General features: G+C 34.8%; 1 protein-coding gene across 2 annotated transcripts; it reads left to right on the top strand.

The window, feature by feature from the left end:
* Nucleotides 1-1,301: 1,301 nt before the first annotated feature.
* LOC132605960 (uncharacterized) lies at nt 1,302-13,588 on the top strand. Of its 2 annotated transcripts, XR_009569517.1 has the most exons (6): nt 1,302-1,910; nt 2,055-2,881; nt 5,024-5,108; nt 7,744-7,879; nt 13,046-13,087; nt 13,191-13,588. XR_009569517.1 is itself a non-coding variant. In XM_060319245.1 (5 exons), the coding sequence occupies exons 1-5, from the start codon at nt 1,493-1,495 to the stop codon at nt 13,256-13,258; spliced, it is 1,440 nt and encodes a 479-aa protein (XP_060175228.1). In that variant the 5' UTR covers nt 1,306-1,492; the 3' UTR covers nt 13,259-13,588. The 2 variants fall into 2 exon arrangements, 1 of the variants encoding a protein (XP_060175228.1); XM_060319245.1 differs by lacking the exon at nt 7,744-7,879 and having other exon boundaries at nt 1,306-1,910.
* Nucleotides 13,589-20,545: the final 6,957 nt, after the last annotated feature.

The raw sequence follows: 20,545 nt of genomic DNA, 5'->3' as shown, positions 1-20,545 counted from the left end.
GAGGAGAAATAAGAAAGGGAAGAAAACAAATTTTACAGAATTTCCCCATCTTGATTCCATCATCCACGTTGATTTGATTTGAGGCCAAACTTTAAGCTCGTGTTTTTTTTTTGGGCTTGATGCTTGTGCGTTCACTTAATATATGGAATTTATGAGTACCGCGCAATACACTTTCCTTATTTTGTTATCTTTTATTTTGCCTTTAATATATTCTTTTATTTTGAGGAAATATTTTGAAGACAACTATACTTTAAAACAATACAATCGTGTATAATAATATATTTACCTACACATATACATGTACAAAAGGATATATAATAATAACGAAAGTAATTTCACCTAAATCAAATATATAGTGAAATTTAATATTTCTACATGACAAAATAAGAGGAAATTTTTGAATTTTCTTTTAGGGAAAATATTTCTGATGTAAAAGAATTTTTTTATTGGGATGTTATGGTCCTTTATATTCATAAGATTACCTTATGGTTTAAATTATCGCTACATTTTTTGATATAAGTTTTATAAAATATTTTTGAGCTGAAATTATAAATTTATATTTTAAGTTATTTGTTTTGAGTGAATTTAAATGTATTTTTAGTTGTTGCAAAAAAAAAAAAAAATCTTTATTATTTGATGGTCAAGAATAGAAAAAAAAATCGTTCGTCACTAAAAAATTTTGTAATCACGCTAAGCACATACCAGTTTACTAAAATAATGGGTTTGGCTATTTTCATATAGAATATGAAATATACTTATTTATCTCATCCCGCATATCAAAATGAATCCTAATTAATATGCTTGAGTTTAACTTGTAGAAGTTGAAAATCCAAAAAAGTGTCGAAAAGACGCAGAACTAGAGTTCTAGCTTTTTTAAGTTGAATGTATATTTTTTGTGGAACATTACTTTTGCAAGAAAAATAATTAAATTTTGATTAATTTTTAAGGGGTGACTTATTTTTAATGAGAAAATTTCATAAATAGCTATATTTTAGAGCTTACAATATTATAATACATAACGTAGCTATAATTTGCGTATTTATGAAATATAGCTACAATTGCTGGCGGAAGAACTGCATCGGAAAAAGTATCAACTGTATGAACGGAAGAGTTGAATCAGACACGTGTCAACCCTATTAGGTGGTACCAACAATATCGGCTGAAAACGCGAGAAAGAATTGTATACACGCATAATGTATCAAGGCGCGTGTGGACAAAACTCAAAATATAGTTACATTTCGTAATTTTTTAAAACTATAGTTATGTATCATAAACACAGTCTATTAAATATTTTCCATGTTTCCACATAGGTAGCAGGCCCACTACCGAATCAAAAAGCCACGCGTGCAAGTTTCACCACCCCGACAAAAAAAGCCCTTATTATAACGCCTCTGCAAAAATCGAATCAGCAACTAGTTTTGCCCTTCTCCGCCGCGCGCATCCGTTACAAACGGCGGCGCTAATTTAACCGCACACTAAGAAGCTTCTAGAAATGCCGAAGAAGAGCAAAGGGAATCCAAGCAACCACGACGGAGACGAACGGGAGATCTTCGTCGTATCATCATCCAGTACCGAATCACAAAGCGCCGACGCCGTACACAAGTATGTAAGCGATACGGACGAAGAAAACGACGTCGTGCGGAATGTTGACAAGGAGTATGTAAGCGATACTGATGAAGAAGAAGAAGAAGAAAAAGCGGTGGAAGTAGAGAAGAAGGTTTATAGGAGGAAGGGGAAGAAAGGAGACGAAACCGAAGCGAAAAAGGCGAAGAAAACAGTGGATAGTAGTGAGAGTGAAAACCTAAAAACGTATATGAGAAAGAAGAAGATCAAAAATGGAGAGGAGGTTGAAAATGTCGCTGCGAAAAGCAGCAAAAAGGAGAAAATTATGAAGGAGAAGAATGAAAAAGGTAAAGAACAATGGAGAGTTTCATTGCTTTTTTCTGCATTTAGTGATTTTGATTTTTTTTTTTTTGTTGCTTTTCTACTGATTTTTTCGTAAATTTTAACTGAAAAATGGAAACTTTAATCCAATATTTTGTTTGGAGCTGCAGATTCCGGGAAAACAGTGTTTGGTAAGAAGGAAAAAACAGGTAAAACGGCGAAGAACAATGGAGATTCTAGTCGTGGAGGCAAAAATGAAAAGAATAATAAGAAGAAGGATGAGAGGAAGGAAGCAGATGGAGAAAGAAAAGTAGCAAAAAAGGCGAAAAGCAATGGAGGTGAAAATGAGAAAGATGAGAACAAGAAGAAGAAGAAGAAAAGAGTAGAAGAAGGAGGAGGAGGAGAATCAACAAAAAAGGCGAAAAGCAATGGTGTTTTGAGTCCATTGAAAAAAGAAGAGAAAAACATGAAGAAGACACAGAATAAGAATCAAAATGGTGGTTCTAGTAATGGAGGTGAAAATGAGAAGGATGAGAACAACAAGAAGAAGAAAAGGGAAGAAGAAGGAGGAAAATCAGCAAAAAAGGCTAAGAGCAATGGTGTTTCGAGTCCGTTGAAAAAAGAAGAGAAAAAGATGAACAAGACACAAAATAAGAAGGAAGGAGATAAAGAGGCTGAAGAAAAGCTAGTGAAAAAGTCAAATAGTAATGGAGTTGCAAGTCCAGCTACAAAGGGGAAGATGAAAAAGGAGGGCAAAACAAATAATGGGAAGGTGAAAAATGAAGCAAGGACCAATGGTACCCCCAAAAAAAACGAGGAGAAGAAATTAAAGGCAAAGAAGAAAAGGGAGGATGATGATGAAGAGGAGGAGGAAGATGAGAAGAGTGAGAGTACTCTTTATCAATTTCCCCATAATCGGATCCATCGTATGATAAAGGATGAAAATCCTGATATTAGGATGTCGAACGAAGCAACCTTTGTTATTAACAAAGCTACGGTATGGCTCTATAGTCCTTATTCAATTGTTTATATTTGATACTGTGCATATTGTTTTCATTGTCTTATGTACACTGATATTTTTATTTTATTTTTTTGAACAGTTAACATATCTATTATCAACAAAGAAAATACACCAAAAGTGTACTTTCAGTAGTATGTACACTGATATTATAAAAGAGTTACTGATACGACATATATGATATCACCCAAAATCTCAAGTAATTAGACAAGATGATTTAGTCTAAATGCTGACCTTTAGATATATAAGTTAAATTTTACAGGAGAATGACATAATAGATGGAGATATTACACAAAATTAAAAGAAAGTGGATGGAATGAAAAGTAGTATGAGTGTACTATGTAATGGGAAGATAAGAAATGTTATAGCAATCGAATCATGGGTCGTCAAAGACCAACATATTCGCTTGATGAATGGTGTAGAAATGTTGATATTAAGATGAATGTTATGTAGAATACACAAAATTAGAGGGATAATATCCAACAGAGGGTGCAAAAAACAGAAATAGAGGATAAAATGAGAGAACTTAACCTAGATAGTTTTAACCATGCCTTACAATAAAAAAAAAAAACCATGTCTTACATAAGACTGTATATGCACCGACTCGTAGGTGTGATAATATGATGACTGAAGGAGATAACAGAGACGAAGTAGACCTACAATATCTTGGAATATATATTGACTTGGCTAAGAATAGACACAATGAAAGAAATTCATATAGGTGATACCACTTAGTTGGGATTAAGGCTTAGTTGTCTTACACTTGCAATACATTTTGTTTTTATAAGGAGCCCCTTTATCACGTCAGAGATTGATGCCCGTATTACGGATAAGTGTGTGGTTTAAAGAACCTCTAGTTCTAGAGAACTCCTAATTTGCCCTTTATTCAACATTAGAATCAAGTGAAATTGAATAGAATTATAAAACAAAATTTATCCATAGGATTCATGAAGCCGATCTCAACTAATTTGAGGTTGAGGCCTAGCTTAATTGAATTATACGAGATTACAAAAGCCACTTACCAGTGCGAAATTTGGGCTACGCTGCTAAAGACACACGATTTGGTCTAATAATCACAAATGGAACTCTCCTTTTTTACAGGATAGTATCACAAATATAACTAGGACCTAGTGAAGCCACAAGTAGTAATATGTAACATATCTGTGAATATTATTCACATCCTTAAGCTAAAGATGATCCTTAGAATACATAACATATCTGTGAATATTATTCATATCCTTAAGCTAAAGATGATCCTTAGAAGTACCATATTCTTAGCTGGCCTAAATACTCCTTTTAGTATCTAATTATGTTGGCGAAGTATTCATGTCTAATGCATTGAGGAGTAAGACTGGTGGAATATGGAAACCCTTGTTTCTAAGTCTGTTGAATTGGGTAAATGCTTCATGTATTTGGAAAATGTGAATCTAGTGTCTTTTCTGGACTAGAAAGCATCAAAGGCCCTGTTGTAGTTGATGCTTCCTGAAATATATTTTTATTGTGTCCATGTTGCTTTTCTCAGGTAATGTATTTGCTCCAAAATAGTTAATTATTGCCATCCAGATTTATTTCATTTTCTCTTTACTTCATTTTATTTTATAAGCAGAAAACATTTTGGAATTGCCTTTGTTGAGTAATGAGGTGTAGATTCTTTGCTTTGAAATTGTAGTAGCATTTTTTTGTGGTTTCATTGTTATTTCCTCATTTCTCTCTTATTTTCAGTAGCCTTGGTTGTTTCACTGAAATTTTCTTTTGTTCATATGTTAGTGATTCTCCCTTTCCTCTTCCAGCATCTTGTTCTTCTTTTGTTATGGGGTTTTGGTTTGAAATGGACTTTAGATTAAGATCAAGCCTAAGCTCAGGGTTTTAGGAGTAGTAAGCTACCTATTTGTATTTGTGCTCTCAGCCTATTTCTCTTGGGTTGTCTTATAAGGAAAACGAAGGAAAAGAAGAAAAGAAAAAGGATAAAGGATTTGCTTTTGAGTTGATTAATTTGAATGGTTGTGGAAGTTACTAATTCTGTAACAGGAGCTGTAGTAGCAGTAGTATTAGCTTCCTCTGCATGTTAACCTGCCATACATATTTACAATTTCTTAACAGATTTTTGGTTGCTTCATGCAGGAGAAATTTCTTGAAGTATTTTGCAGGGAAGCTTATGCTTGTTCTTTTCTGGATCGCAACAATTATGTTGGATACAACCATTTGTGTGAGTATCTCTCGAACCATCACTTATAAAGCTAGTTGAACCTGAGTTCCTGGTGTAATAGCTAGACTTTTTGATGTTACATTTTTCATGACTAGTGTCTGAGCACGCGTGTATGCCATTTCAGTGACAACAAACTTTTAAAAGATCACATAAATAATATTCAACAAATGTGTTTGAGACTTTGAGTTATAAAATAAAAATTGAATTTTCTTTTTGCAAGTTTTTGAAAATGAAAAATGTTGATCTGATTTAACTAACTTAATAAAGAAAAAGACTCCTGCCCCACAATATTATCCATCTTTTGTGGGTGGTAAATCGTAATGAAAAGTGAAGAAAAAAACTAACCACATATATACTAAATACAAATTGGCATGTCAACCAAGTTTAATAGTGTTTGGCTAAGAGTTTCAGGTCAAACCTTTACACTCCTATTTCCTCACGTTTTCTAACGGTTAAGAGAGATCTAATTTGCTGATTTTTCTTTAATTCATCTTTATTGCAGCATTTGATGCACATCTAAAAATTAAAATTGATAATTCAAACAATTTGATTAGAGGTGTGGGAGTACACACTATTTATATCTAAAATTCCATTTATTAGAATGTGTATTTACATTTATGTACAATAATATATAGGGTCAATATTTAAGTGAAGGGTAAAATAGTGGTTCAACTTTTGATGAACATTTGAGTAATTTAAGTTTTCAATTTGGGAGTTCCTACTTTTAGATTAGTATATATATATTTTTGATTCACTTAGTGCTTGTGCTTTTATGCGTAGCATTACTAAATTTATTCATTAATGACTTCCTGTTATTTCAACGCACTCTGTCTTCATTGATTTTCCATTTTCGTCATTCCAAGTAATTTGCCACCTTTGAAGCCTTTTGATGCTTATCATTGCATTTCTTATAAATGAAAATAAGTTGAGCTTGCATATCATATTCTTTCTCGCTTCATGCTTGTCATGTGTTACAATTTATCTTGTCTCAAATTGTATGGCTTAGTTTGGTCTATGAGGTTGACTTGATTATTTTTCAGTCTAATTATTTAGCATTAATTTACGGAAAATTTTTAGAGACCTCCCTCCGGAGTTTGTGTTTGTTATAAACCAAGGGGCCATTTGGTTTGGATTTTAGGAGATATAATCTCCACATAAATCAGCATAAGCTTATACAATGTTTGATTTGGGATTTGTGGAGATTTTTTTTTTTTTTTTTTAAACAAGAGGGATTTGAGGAGATTTAATCTCCATATAGGAATCAGTATGACCTAATACAACATTTGGTTGCTCTGGTATGTTTTCCTCATAAATAATAGGAAAAACTACATAATTGCCCATCAAAGGCAAACTATTTACCCAAGCATGTCCATTTACTTTGATGCCCATCCAAAGTACCTGACTGGCCAGCCCATGCTTCTTTCGGCGTGGCGTCTGTGCTTCAATCAAGTACTTGTTTCCTTTTGTCCTTCTTTTCTTTAATTTCTTTCTTCCTTTCTTGGTATAATAAAGAGAAGTTAAACTAACCAAATATAGAAAACAGAAATTAAAGAAAAGAATGACAAAAAGAAACAAGAAAATAAGTATGGCTACCATGACTTTACAGTTGATTAAGGACAAAAGGATCAAAAAATAATAAAAAGAAGTTAAAGTAACCAAAAAAAGAATTGAAGAAAAGAAGGATAAAAAGAAACAAGCAAACAAGTACGACACTTTAGAGCTAATTAAGGACACATCTAAGACTTGACAGCTACGGACAAAAATAGCTAGATTAGACTGACGACTGACATAGTGGGAAGGGAAAAGGGATATTTGGTATGGGCATACTGGTAAATATTTTGGGCTGCTGGGTATTACAGGTAAATAAAGTCCATATGGGCAAAAACAAGTAATTAGTTTGTTTTTGATGGGCAGTTTGTGTAGTTTTCGTGCATAATTGCTCATCAAAGGCAAAATATTTACCCGAGCATGCCCATTTACTTTGATGCCCACCCAAAGTAACCCGACTGCCCAGCCCATGCTTCTTTCGGCATGACGTCAGCGCCTCAGTCAATTTTTTTCCGGCCAGACAGTTTTTAGCTGTCACCGTCAGTACTTGTTTCTTTTTGTCCTCCTTTTTTATTTTTTTGAAAATGTAACATTGGTATTTATTGAGTGAAACAATGCATAGGTTGCACTGTCTGAGGCTCCTATTCCTGCCTCTTCCCAACTATGGAGTAGATTAGTAATCCTATTTGGCATTACCCAAACAATGCCCCTAAGATTCACAAAGATCCTCCAAAGCTGCATTGTGATCCTACAATGTAAAAATAGATGACTGACTGTCTCATCCTTTTCACCACACAAGTAAAACTTTCACATTTTTAGGTTTTCTTGAGTCAGTATTGCTTCCTTGCCAACCGCCATGTGAAACATGCAACTTTGAATGGTACCTTCACTTTCCAAATGTGCTTCCAAGGCCAAAGTTGCACCTGCTGGTTACTCTGGTTCAGAAATTTGTATGATGTGCTCACTTTGTAAATGCCTTTGCTGTCTTCTTCCCACCACAATTCACCACAATTTATCTGCTCCTTCTTGTGTGCCTTTAAACTCTTCTATTAGCCTAAAGAACTCTGTCAATGTGTTGATTTCCCAGTCATTGAAGTTTCTCCTGAACTGAAGGTTCCATCCATGAGTGTCCCACATCTCAGCTACTTTCTTGTGTTGGCTTACTGCCAGCCCATGAATGTCAGGAAATAATTCCTAATGGAGGACTCATATTAGGTTAGAAGGTTAGTAGGTAGTCCCGCTTATCCTTTTGTATTGTACTAGTAGTCATAGTTTTGCTCTTAGTTTCTTGTCCTCTGATTTGTGCTACTACCTGTTGTTTCTTGTACTTTAATTATCTTATTTATCTGTGGTGGGTATTGCTCCTTTTTTAGTCTGCTTTATCATGGCTTTTCGCTTTCGTTATTTTCATTCCATACTGCTTTGAATTGCTTGTCTTATCTGACCTTTTTTGTCATGTTTTCTCTTGAGCCGAGGGTCTTTTGGAAACAGCCTCCTTACCTTCCAAGGTAGGGGTAAGGTCTGCGTTCACTTTACCTTCCCCAGACCCCACATTGTGGATTTCACTGGGTATGTTGTTGTTGTTGTAGTGTAGTGTTTCCCAACCATTTGTCCTACCAAAAAGAAGTCTTGTGACCATTACTTACCTTAATGGTGGAATGATTCCGCAAGAAAGGCCAAAGAACTCTGATGGATCTCCACAGACTGGCACCATAAGGAGTGTGCACCTCCTTGGTGATCGACTTGTTTTCTTCCCCGTATTTTGCTTTGATCATTCTTCCCCAGTATGGTTGAGGACAAAAGATAATGCCTTTTTGTTTCACTTTTCAAAGATAAAAATAAATATAGTAGTTAACTATTTTTAGCAACAAAAACAAAATAGTTAGCTACTATATTTATTTTTATCTATAAAAAGTAAAACAAAAAGACAACAAGAAGTAATGAAGAAAATACTAAATCACTAGCTTATTTATTAAGACTAGATACTAGAGCCCGTGCCAGCACGGGCCCAACATATATTTATAATTTTATTCAACATATATTTATAATTTTATTTTATGCAATTATAAAAAGAATTGATATATTCTACAACATTTCTTGAAAGTCACGTATATAAAGATAGAAATTTTGAGAGCACTAGCTCAATAATTTGTGCCATGATGTTATTTCTTTGTTTCAGTTTATATGACTTTATTTAAGAAAAAGGCTAATTGACACTTTTTAAACTACGCGTTAATCAAATTTGAACTAGAATTTCAAAACTTATTGATTTTTTAACTACTTCTAAATACGGAAACGTCATTTGAACTACCATTCCCCTAGGCTAAAACGTGAAACTTTTTATACATATGGTGATTATGTATATTGTGTCATATAACATGGGCATAGATGCGGTATAAGATTTCTATCCTTTTTTTTCACTTAACCTATCATAAGTATGTACTAATAAATTATTTTGTCTATTATGGTGCTCCGTATATAATTAGAAACTTAAGATATTGGAAAATGCCTTTTGAAAATGTAATACCCATCTTAGTTTCTTTTTAGGATATTAAACAGTACTGTAATAAACATCCGAGTAATTTATTTTATTAGTTGTAACAATATTCAATTAATTTGATTATAGAATTACAGTTGGTGAGGTAAGATATTACCCATGGAACTACAAAATGTAATCAGTTGTAATAGTTACTTTTAAAAAATGAAGCTTGATAATAATATATTCAGAACTACTTTTGAAAAATTAATCACCATTATTGACTTAACGGGGGATACTTTGAGAATTACATGGATAGTGCTTGATCTTTTAATATGGGGTCCACGTTTTTTTTTTACATGAGTTGGAGGTGGACGACAAAACCACCTTCATCCCATGCTTATATATAGTATAATATAATATAAAATCTAAGTTAATAGTAAATGCATTTTTATAAAGTTAATTTGGTTAAAACAAATCATCTTTACATTTTCTTGAAAATTGATTTGACTTGTTGAACTTTTTTTCCGCGTAGTAACTAAAAGCTAATAATAGTTTTGAAATCTATCTATCTAATAAATTCAGTAGTAGATATGTTTAGATTAAATTTATTACCAAGCACTCAATGATTAAAAGTATCTTAAACATTCTTACTCAATTACACTGCTGAAGACTTAAAAAACCAAGTATGAAAAACATCACGTTCTAAAAAAAGTGAATGTCTGGTATCTATTTTTAGAAGCTATATCACACGGGCTAAACTTTTTTGGTAAAAGATATATGTTTTGATAATCTTAAAGAGGCAAAAGTGACACACTAGATAGTAGGTGACTTCAAATTTTGCTGATAGATTAAAGAATCCTTTGTGATATGATTCTATTTCCTGGACGGATGGTTTATGTGTATTTTCTGATCCGAATATTTGATATGCAATTCTTTAGTCGTGTTGTATTTGTTGCTTTGCGTGTTGAATCTACCCAACCTGCTTGGTTTATCATAAATGGATAACATGATTTTACTTGAAACGTATTTGACAAAAGAGAAATGAAATGGAAAACTGTTATTGGACTTGGTTAAGAATACAAGAACTCCTGATATAGGATTTTTTAGTTTCATGACTTAGGACAGTTTCCTAGTTCGTAGGATTTTTACTTGTGACATACTCCTTAAGAATATTCTGCACAATGTTCTTTACTCTCTTGACGTTAAACATGTTAGACTAAAGGTGTTGAAACAACTTGAGTTCCCATATTTTGATGGAAATACTAAAAGATGACCAGACTAGTAAATAATTGGTTCAATAGTATCGTCATAATAGTGAACAATCATCGAGAATAAAAGCTGTAGTGGAACTTTGTTCCATCTAAAGTTGTTTGTAGTTGCTTGTGAAAAGAAGTGCCTCTTGCAGCTAACATGTAAACAATTTATTCTCAGAAAGAGGTAGAGCGATGCAAATTCCTAAGGTATCATTAACATAGCTTACTTTGGCGGTTGAAGAATAACTGCAAAAGAATCTGATCCATCTCACCCATTTGGTTGCAAAGGCCATCTTCCTCAAAAGGACATTAGATAACACCATCTCATTTGGTCAAAGGCCTTCTCTATGTCAAGCTTGCGCATAATTCCAGACTCAGCTGATTTCAGTTGCCAGTCTAGGGCCTCATTAGCTATTAGAACTGCATCTGTGATCTGTCTGCTTTTAACAACGGCATTCTAGAAGTTAGAGAACAGTTTTGCTAATGACCTTTAATCTATCTGCAAGTAACCTGTCCACCATCTTGTAAACACTGCCAATCACGATGATTGCTCTGTAGTCCCTGAGCTGTATTGCCCCCTTGTTTTTAGGGATCAAGGCAAAGAAGGAGGCATTGCATGACTTCACCAGATGACCCTGTTGATGAAAGTGATTGAGTGTCCCCATTACCTCTGGTTTAATAAAATTCCATGACTTTTGAGGAAAAGCCATAGCGAAACAATCTGGGCCAGGGGCCCTGTCCGAGGCACATGATTAAATAACTGCTTGCACTTCTACAAAAGGACTCTAATATCTCCATCCTTTATGACTAGCTAACTCCAGAAAATTGGCTCCATCTTGGACTTCCAATGTATAGGTTCTGGTAAAATTGCAGTATCTTCTCTTTGATCTGTACCTTATCATCAATAATCTCATTGTCCACTTTCAGCTGGTTAATATTGTTGAGTTTTTTGTGTGAGTTTGCTATTGACTGGAAATATCTAGTGTCCCTGTCCCCCTCTTTTAGCCATTGACACCTTGACTTTTGCTTCCATGTAGTTTCTTCAGCCTTGGCTATCTCTTCTAAATCTGTTCTTCTTCTCTCTCTCTCTCTCTCTCTTTTTTTTTTTTGGGAAAATAGAATGCGCTAAATTAATTTCACAGTTTCTGTTTTTCAGCCTGTGGTGTTTCAGTGAGCCTTTCTAGAGATGCAAGCTCCTCTAGGGCCTTGTTCCTTCTGGCTTCTAGCTTACCATAGACATCCCTGTTCCAGTTTGAAATGTCTTTTCTGAGATTCCTCAATTGCTGAATTAGGATGAATCAGTGCTGCCTCTAATATTGTAGTTCTGCCACCAGACTTTCACCATATCAATGAAACCTTGTTGCCGCAACCACATTTTCTACACCATTTTCAATTATTCTTTGGTTTCAACAGTATTTATTTTGTCTCAATACATGGATCTGAATAGATATAGATTATATAGTTGGCCCCAGCTAGTTTGGGATCGAGACATTATTGTTATTATGTTAATTCAAATAGGTGCATGGTTTTGATTCCACTCAAGACCTGTCTCTACCACTATGTATGGGTTAACCCACTCCAAATCAAAAAAGAAAAAAGGGAAAACCGAAAAAGAAAAAGGAGAGAAAAGAAATCCGCAAGGGTGGCTCAGTTGGTTGAGCATGGGGCTTTCATAATGGAGGTCTCAGGTTCGAAACCTCCTGCCTACAACAGCAGGGGATTTGCCTTTTGGGTCGAGCTCGTCGTATTGGGCTTGCCTAGTACGGGTTATCTCTCCTGTGTAGTTTGCGAGCTATTGCACAGGAGCTGGGCTTACCTTGTGCGCACCCAAAGGGTAGCGGCTGCGGGTTCCCACGTCATTAAAAAAAAAAAAAGGAGAGAAAAGAACCCACTTATTTTAGAGTTGCTCGTGTTGAGTTCAAATGTCATTTCTCAAATTGCTACCAGTAATGTGCAACAAATTTAAATGAAAACCTTAGAGGAAGAAAATTTAAAATGGACAAAAAGGTTATTAACAACTAATAAAAAAACTCATCAAAAGGTTATTAACCAAAAAATAAAAATAAAAAAAAGGGACAAAAAGGTAGGATTAGGGATATAACGATCCTGAATTTGCAATTTTGTTGTCTTACACTGGTCCTAACTTCCTATTACCTTTTGATTTGTTTTGCAATTCAGTTCGATGTGGTCAAGTTAGACCTAGATTGTGATTGGAACACTGTTTGTCTGGTAATAGGTTTGTCATTACGATTTTAAGTTTTATACCCTGTCAATGTAAATAATGTACAATACTATCAGGTTATCCAAAGGATATCATCAGGTTACACCCCACCTGGTGGGATTATACTAGGTATGTTGTTGGATGTTACTGCTACAGGAAGTAAAACTGATTTCTGATTACTTAAACTCTGTTTATAGTGTTTTCTGGAATTCTGATTTCTCAAGAAAAAGATGTAATGCTTTGGAATTCCGATTGGTGTGTCAATTTAAGGAGAGAAATACAAGGAGCATAGCTCAGATATAATCTATGAAGCATGCTGTATCAAGTTATTTATTAAACTTGATTCGGGCTGTAGTTACAAGTATGACCGATTTGTTTATGAGAAACCACTTTATTTGCATTCTTAGTGACTTGGACATGTTTTTGGTTGTTTCAGCTTCAGTTGTTTCCAAAAGACCCAGATTTGACTTTCTTTCAGGTATCAGTTACAGTTTCCCCAATAACCAATGATTTGGCTCCAATAGAAAGTTTTCTTCTCTTTTCCGCTGATTCATTCTTTGCCTATGATACTATTTATGCAGATTTTGTTCCCCAGAAAGTGAGAGCGGAAGATGCTTTGGCTGAAATCCCCAAGGTTGAGGAGACGTGATTAATCCAGAGTTGATGCCTTAATACAATTTTTTGTTGTTCTTACAAGACAACCACTTTTTGCACCAGCTATTGAGGGCAGTGACATAGTTTTCAGATTTGCTTCATTTGAATTAGCGTGTTCGTATTAAATAGAGGATATAGGGAGAGAAGGTTAGGGAAGGGGAAAAAAACCTGGGGTTTAGGGGTGGTAAATGGGGCAGTCTTGTTCTAATCAAATTGGTTTCCTATTTGTGCAGCTTATGTCTGTAAATAAACATGTACTTCCTGTGAACTATTGAACGTTTAGCTAGACTTAAATGATAGTAGTTGACAAGTTCTGATCAGTTAATCGGGCGTAATGCATTTAGACCATAATGTCATATTTTTAGGTAAACCCTCATTGTGATGCTGTGCATCTGCGCCTCTGTTAAGAGACATGTCTAACGCTTAATCTGGTGAATAGTGGATTTAATGCGCAGCTTATTTTTTTTAACACTTACAAATTTGTTAAATAACAATTCCAATCATGTTTGTTATGGTAATAGTTCTTAATAACCATAAATTAGAACGAAATAAAGAGAATGTGTACATTATAGTCTTAATCGCTTACAAACATGAGTTAGATCTGTTGTGTTGTTTTTAGTTATGTTTCTCTCCTGAAGGACTTTTAATTAATTGAAGACTTAGGGAGGGCACACGCACCAAATCTTCTCTATAGTAGCTAGATTAATTTGATACTCAAAAAGAATATCGTCTTTGGTTACTATAAGAGTCATCTACTAATTAATTAAACAAAATATAGTAAAGATAGGATAGTTCTCTAATGATTTTGTTAAATACCTTTATGTAAGGGTGTATAAAAGATCTAAGAGATGGACAATATTGACCAAAGAGGCAAAGACGTTGGTGTGCTTACCTTTCAATTTTTTTTTTTTTTTTTTTTTTTAATATTTAGAGTCCTTTTTGTTGATTTGGATCATTTCTTGGGGAGCAATTATTCCTCCTGTTTTCTTGTTTCCTCGTTTTTTGGCGCCAAAATATCTCTAAAGTCCCTGTTTACTTGACGAGCAGAACAAAAGAATGATACTATTTTTTTTTAAAATATTTAGAGTCCTTTTTGTTGATTTGGATCATTTCTTGGAAGCAATTATTCCTCCTGTTTTCTTGTTTCCTCCTTTTTTGGCGCCAAATTTTTTCTAAAGTCCCTATTTACTTGACGAGCAGAACAAAAAAATGATACTAAAATCATGGAAAGACTTGCTAAACAAAATATGCTAAATACCATTTAACTGACCTCTAGAACCTCACAAAATAAAAGCATCATATTAAGCAAACAACTCAGTAGAACCTACTAGAAATAGAAACTTTTCAAAGAAAATTGAATATATTAAAAAATATAAATAACAAAATATATTCTATAGAAGAAAAGTTTAGTCCAATAAAAATATCCTCCAAGTTCACCGATATAAAGACTTACTAATTCACATTCTAGTGTTGCTAAATAATCTGTGGATATTCTTTGCGAAAGTATAGTAGTATGTATTTTAAGGAACTCCAAGTTTTTATTTTATTTCACACTATATCCTGAGATAAAATAAGAGTCCCATCAGGTAAGTGCCACTGTCCCAGATCCCCTTTTGTCTTTGCACGCCAAGAACCATTAGGTTTCACTTCAATTTCTGTAACCAATTCTCCACAAGTTTGCAGCTGTACCACCAAAGCCAAAAAAGAAATACTCCATAAATAAAAATGTGAAGCTTTTTTCACTATGAAGATCACTTAAAATGTAACTGCCCATAATTGGCGGAATTGGTAACCCAAGATAATACAACTAACAAATTAAATTACATACAAAATATTTATATTGTCCGTGTATATAAACTCATAAGGGGGCTAAGATGGTTAAGATCACAAGTAGGGGTGTCAAATGGGCAGGCAGACTGAATTTGGGTGGGTCAAAGGATTATTTTATGACTCGCCCAAAAGTTACATGGGCTGAAATGTGCTAAAAAAACGAACCATAACCCAACTCGTCCAATTCTTAGTAAGTTATAATTTGTTCAAGTACCTAATAATTTTTTGTTCTCTTCATTATAGCTAAATGACACATCAAACAAACAAGAAGTCTTTTTAAAAATATTGACAGTTTCTCATGGGTCAACCTACGCTACATATCAGCCCAGATTTTAGATGGACTGAATTGGATGAGTCAAAATGGGTTGAGCTAATAAATGAGCGGGTCATTACAGGTTGAGCAGATCATATTTTCATGGGCTAATTTTGCCATCCCTAGTAGCAAGTTATAAATATATGAGACGTGAATAATAAATGAGAATAACAAGGTTGAAACATTGTGATCACAAGCAATAACAACCCAAACCTGAGAAGTGATCCGATTGAAATATGGATCTATAATGACATGATCCAGAGAGTAGTTCTTGAGACAGATGGGGCATTGCCACTACATGAAATGAACAACATTTGTTACTAAATATATCAGACATAATTTTTTATCTGAATTAAGCTGATAGAAAAGGATATCAGATGCTTGCCTTCCTCGACCTTTGATTCATTTCAACAAAGACTTGAAGATCAAAGCAGCCCATATGTATACAAGGCTTAAATCTTCCGGCAATTTTCATTCTTGAACCACTCAGCTATAAATGCATAGATGCCAAACGAGAAAATCATATACTGCAGTTAGCGCGCTGTGCCACAAAGAGGCTATTTAACAACTTGCGCATTTGCTTACAGGGCATCAAAGATTGACAGGAACAAAATCAGCAACCACAGCTTCGAGGTCACAATCGTCGCTGTCAGCATTTTCAGTTGCTGTCCGACCACCAACACAACGACGAACACGAGCAAGAGCATCTTCAAATATCTCACCATCAGGCTCCTTAGGTATCATGTTTAGAATCTAGATAGAAAATATAAGGCTATTCAGACACCATAACAGACTCAATAACTTGTACATGTCCATTATTAATTAGTCAACCTAGATGTAAAGCCATTAGACACAAGTAACACAAAAGGAAAATGCTTTCCATGAAAAATGTTTTCTAGGAAAATAAGTGAGTTTCTTACTTAAATTTATGTGTTTAAGTAAAATATTATTCTAAAAGTATTTGTATATAACCTAAACAAATACAACACGAGGTGGTGTGTGGTGGTAGGGGGGTGGGGTGGTGCGGATGGAGGTTGCGGAGATAGGGTGAAAACGAGGTGTGTTGAAGGGTGGGGATGACACAACCAATGTGGAATGACACTTATGGAACTTGTTTTCCTTACTTCTACTAGGGAAATCATTTTTCTCATTTTTAAGAAACTTGTTTTCCTAGAACATATCTTTCAAAATATTTTGACCAACCAAACATGAAAAAATTGGAAACATTTTCTGGAACACACCTGTGGACTATGCTCAAGAATCAAAGTAGCAATCAAACTATCTCAATCGAACTCAAAACATAACTAAAAACATGTCCGACAAACAAAACACGGCAGACTAGTCATAACGTCAGACACTGCTTATCTGGGGTAGATATAGTACACAACTCATAGAAGCACAGTATGTAGCTAATGGAAATGCCATAAAATAGGGAAAATGACGAGAAAAAGTAATCATATACACAATAAATTGTTCCAAAATAAAATTCCAAACTTCTCTGAAATACTTAATATGAGATTACTTTTGAAACAAATAAGTTACCTAGTGAATTAGAGAGTTTTCCATTTCAAAAAGAAGTGCAATAGAGAGATTTGACTACCTGTTGGATAGTACGTCGCTTTACAAGTCTAACCCCTAAGCAAAAGACACGAGCGTCGCATCCTGTTAATAAAATCTTGTTCATTCCGTCTCTGAAGCATCTTGTGATCTGTCAAAAAAGTAAGAAATAGACTTGAGAAAAACATTGACGAAATCAAAGGCAGTTTCATATATATCTTAATAAGAAAACCAAGATATGGCAAGTACCAAACATGAAATAAAATTACATCAAAGTATAATCACACAGATTTGCGTTGGCAAAACACGAACAACACATATATGAACAACTAATCTGCCCCTCCCAAAAAGTTGAAGACGGTAGGGTTTTCGCAACTGAATACTCACTATTGCACCATCATCTCGGCTGTTTGCACCCAACAATTGTGAGCTAGGTCTATCTATGCAGTGCACTGGAAACCCTGTTGTTTCAGAAATAATTGAAGTTACTGAACTGGCAGAAAACTTTCTAACAAAAATTAAAGGGGAACCAGTTTTCTCTCATGTTTATGGATTGTAGTTCTCGGAGGAAGACAAACAAGAATAAAAGATAACAAAGATACATTTAAGCTGAAAAGGGTCCAAATGAAAAGTCAAAGACAATTTTACTAGAAGCTGTGAGTTATACGACAAATTACAGGAAAAAAAAAATACTTTACTTGAGCAAGACAGAATAGTGCATACCGTTGACCTGCAAATCAGCATTCTGAGGCCACTGCATCCTAAATTGTACCTTGTCGTTCAGAAGCATGCACCAAGCCTGAAAATGTTACGAAAGAAGATCATGAATACATAGCAACTATTTGAATTCAAGTAATTACTCAACCAACAACCTGAAGATCGTATTCCTGTTTTGCCAGTAAGTATCTTCTGGCTCTACTGAGTTGGAATGTTTTCTCAATCCTCTCTACAATGTTTGTGCTGCAAATTTGCAAATGTAACAACTTAATCACAAACAGGTCCATTGCCGCATCACCAGTATAATGTAAATATCATAAGGCAGTAAGTTCACCATAAACGAGCAAAAAAGGCAAATCTAAAATATAACATAAAGAGGACATAGAAGAAGAGTCATAATATATAGTCATGCCTTGAAAGCAGATACAAAATTCTTCTAATGAACAAGAGCAGTTTGTTTATATGTTTAACAAAATTTATTAAAAGAACACTCGTTTAGCCCCAAAAGAAAGCCATTATACTACTATATGGTTAGTCGAATATATTTTTCTTTGGCTAAGATTGTCAATGCATTTTTTAGAGGCTTTAACTATAATAAGCTGTAATTTATAGTACATCTTTCTACGTAATTTCTAAATATGCTTATTTTCAAAAGTCTAAGAAATCAACATCAAATGCTCAAGGAATTAACATTGAAAACTTAAACCCAGCCAAGAACAGTAACAGAACAATTTCATGGACAGTGTAACAAGGTACAGGTAATTTACTCACCCATCTGCTGGAACGCTAGTAAAAACCAACTTCACAGGATATAAAGGGTTTTCTATCATCTCCCAGAACCTGCATATAGACATATCAATCACCGAATGTCAAAGCATTTACAATTCCATATGTAAGAAACGAGTCAACAACTCAACGTGTCACTTACGTATCCATAAAATGAAGCGTTGGCTTTGAAGAGTCTAATAAAAACTCAGCTCTTTTATGATTTCATGATCCCCGATTACTGTTAGCACCCACATCTTGTGTACAAAGCCTTACATATAGCAAATTACAGAGGAGATTTTTTCACTTATTGCTTCATTCACATGCATAACACTTATACTTCACATATAATGAAGACTAAACAATAGCTCATTTGAGATAGAAGACAAAATTTGATAACAGGTAACCGTGACGAAACCAAGTCTAACAATTAGCTGAAAAGAAGTGGAGTCAAGAGAAAGCCTAAATGTATCTAATTCCAATACTTGGACATATCAGACCAAAAACATGGAGATAAAAATCTGAAATTGCACTAACTTGGCTCTATTGAACGGAATAATCAGCAGTCTGTTTATAGCTAATGTTCTGGCAAACAAGACGGGGACCCGGGGGGGGGGGGGGGGGGGGTTTGGAGGGGTAATAGGCGATGCAAATCCCTGTTCTTCTAATTTCCTCTTGTCTACTTTCTTGCTCACGCCAATGCCTAATAAAACAGTTAAGAAATCTGCATGGGATTCTGTACCAAGAACGTCGGCTTCTCATGTCGATCTTCGTTCGGCCAATTGGACAGCGTCATCTTTGTTTTGTTTACTATTCAATGTACCCAACCCCTAGTTGTGCAACCCCAACCACCAATTTGTTTTTTGGGGGGTCGGGGGAGGATAATTGAGTACGCATGACTCCATGGACTATGACCTTTAACAGAGAAAACAGAATGGGCTTGCATCAAAACATCCCGTGTTTTAGAAAATCTGATAAAGCGAGGTAAACAGAAATTAAGTGATACTTACGGGTCCGCACGACTCAATCTGCACAATTCGCAATAAAAAGTTTCAGGAGGATTTGGCGGAGCAGCCCCCTCGATGGGAATAATGACACAATTCACATGTTGCCATGTGCGGCATCTTCCATCTTCACACTGCATGCGAGATTCCGTTATAAGACAAACAAGTGCACTGAATAGCAATTTAACATAATGAGACGGACCATCTAAATAACTTGACTTATCTTTCCAGTAGAGGCTTAAATTAGAGGAGATAAACCTTATGCAAACTGAAGATACTTGGTATACAAAAGCAACTAGACATTTTCTTTGATGAGAGGAGGATTTCCTCAATCAAGGCAATCCACAGAAATATTTATTCCTGCATATGTTTCTTGCTCATAATTAAGGCAGAAGAGCACATTAGTAAAACCTGAATCATTGTTTCACTTCGTGATGAGCTTCCACAGGGACATCGAATCTTCATCTGGTAAGAATCTTCAATTTCCTCTATTAACTTTACACTACAGCTATCTGAGACAACTTGCATTTTTCTGGAAGAGGCAAGAAAATATCACTATCACAATACAAAGATATTTCAAGTGAAATATACGAGGGAAATAAATCTCACTTCGGCTTCATCTAAGTTCAGAAAGGCAAAATAAATCAAAAAGAAACACATCCTACCAATGAAACGAAGAAATAAATACAAGTTCAGTTCTCTGTAAAGCTTTATAATAGAGACTTCTCTCTAGTTTTTTCTCATACTCATGAAGCATTTGTCCTTAAAGAAGAAGCTTTTAGTACCTGAAACTTGGTGCCAGTTGATGTGCCAAGTTCTTCTCAAGGTCACTTTGAGCGGAGTTCTTTCTTGAATCATCATTTCCATCACTTGGCCAAGTCATTGGAAGTGTTAAATTTCTATGAAAAGATATGAAGACTTGTAACGTCAGCTTCCGTATCCGAAAATGTCAGTATACTTGGATTTTTTAAGAACAAACGACAAGACAGCAATTCAGAATTAAGAAATGTATGTACCGCTCCACAAGCTTGCATTTGCAGCAATTCAACATATCGATGGTATAATTACCGAAACGGATGTCAAGGACTTTTGCCAA

The sequence above is a fragment of the Lycium barbarum genome, chromosome 8 (genome assembly GCF_019175385.1).
Source record: "Lycium barbarum isolate Lr01 chromosome 8, ASM1917538v2, whole genome shotgun sequence".
NCBI classification, from domain to species: Eukaryota; Viridiplantae; Streptophyta; class Magnoliopsida; order Solanales; family Solanaceae; genus Lycium; species Lycium barbarum.
This window is presented reverse-complemented; position numbering and strand designations above follow the sequence as displayed.

Coding starts and splice junctions, on each gene's coding strand:
- LOC132605960 (XM_060319245.1), top strand. CDS start 1,493: ATGCCGAAGAAGAGCAAAGGGAATCCAAGCAACCACGACGGAGACGAA. Junction 1,911..2,054: donor GAAGGAGAAGAATGAAAAAG/GTAAAGAACAAT, acceptor TTGGAGCTGCAG/ATTCCGGGAAAACAGTGTTT. Junction 5,109..13,045: donor TGTTGGATACAACCATTTGT/GTGAGTATCTCT, acceptor TGGTTGTTTCAG/CTTCAGTTGTTTCCAAAAGA.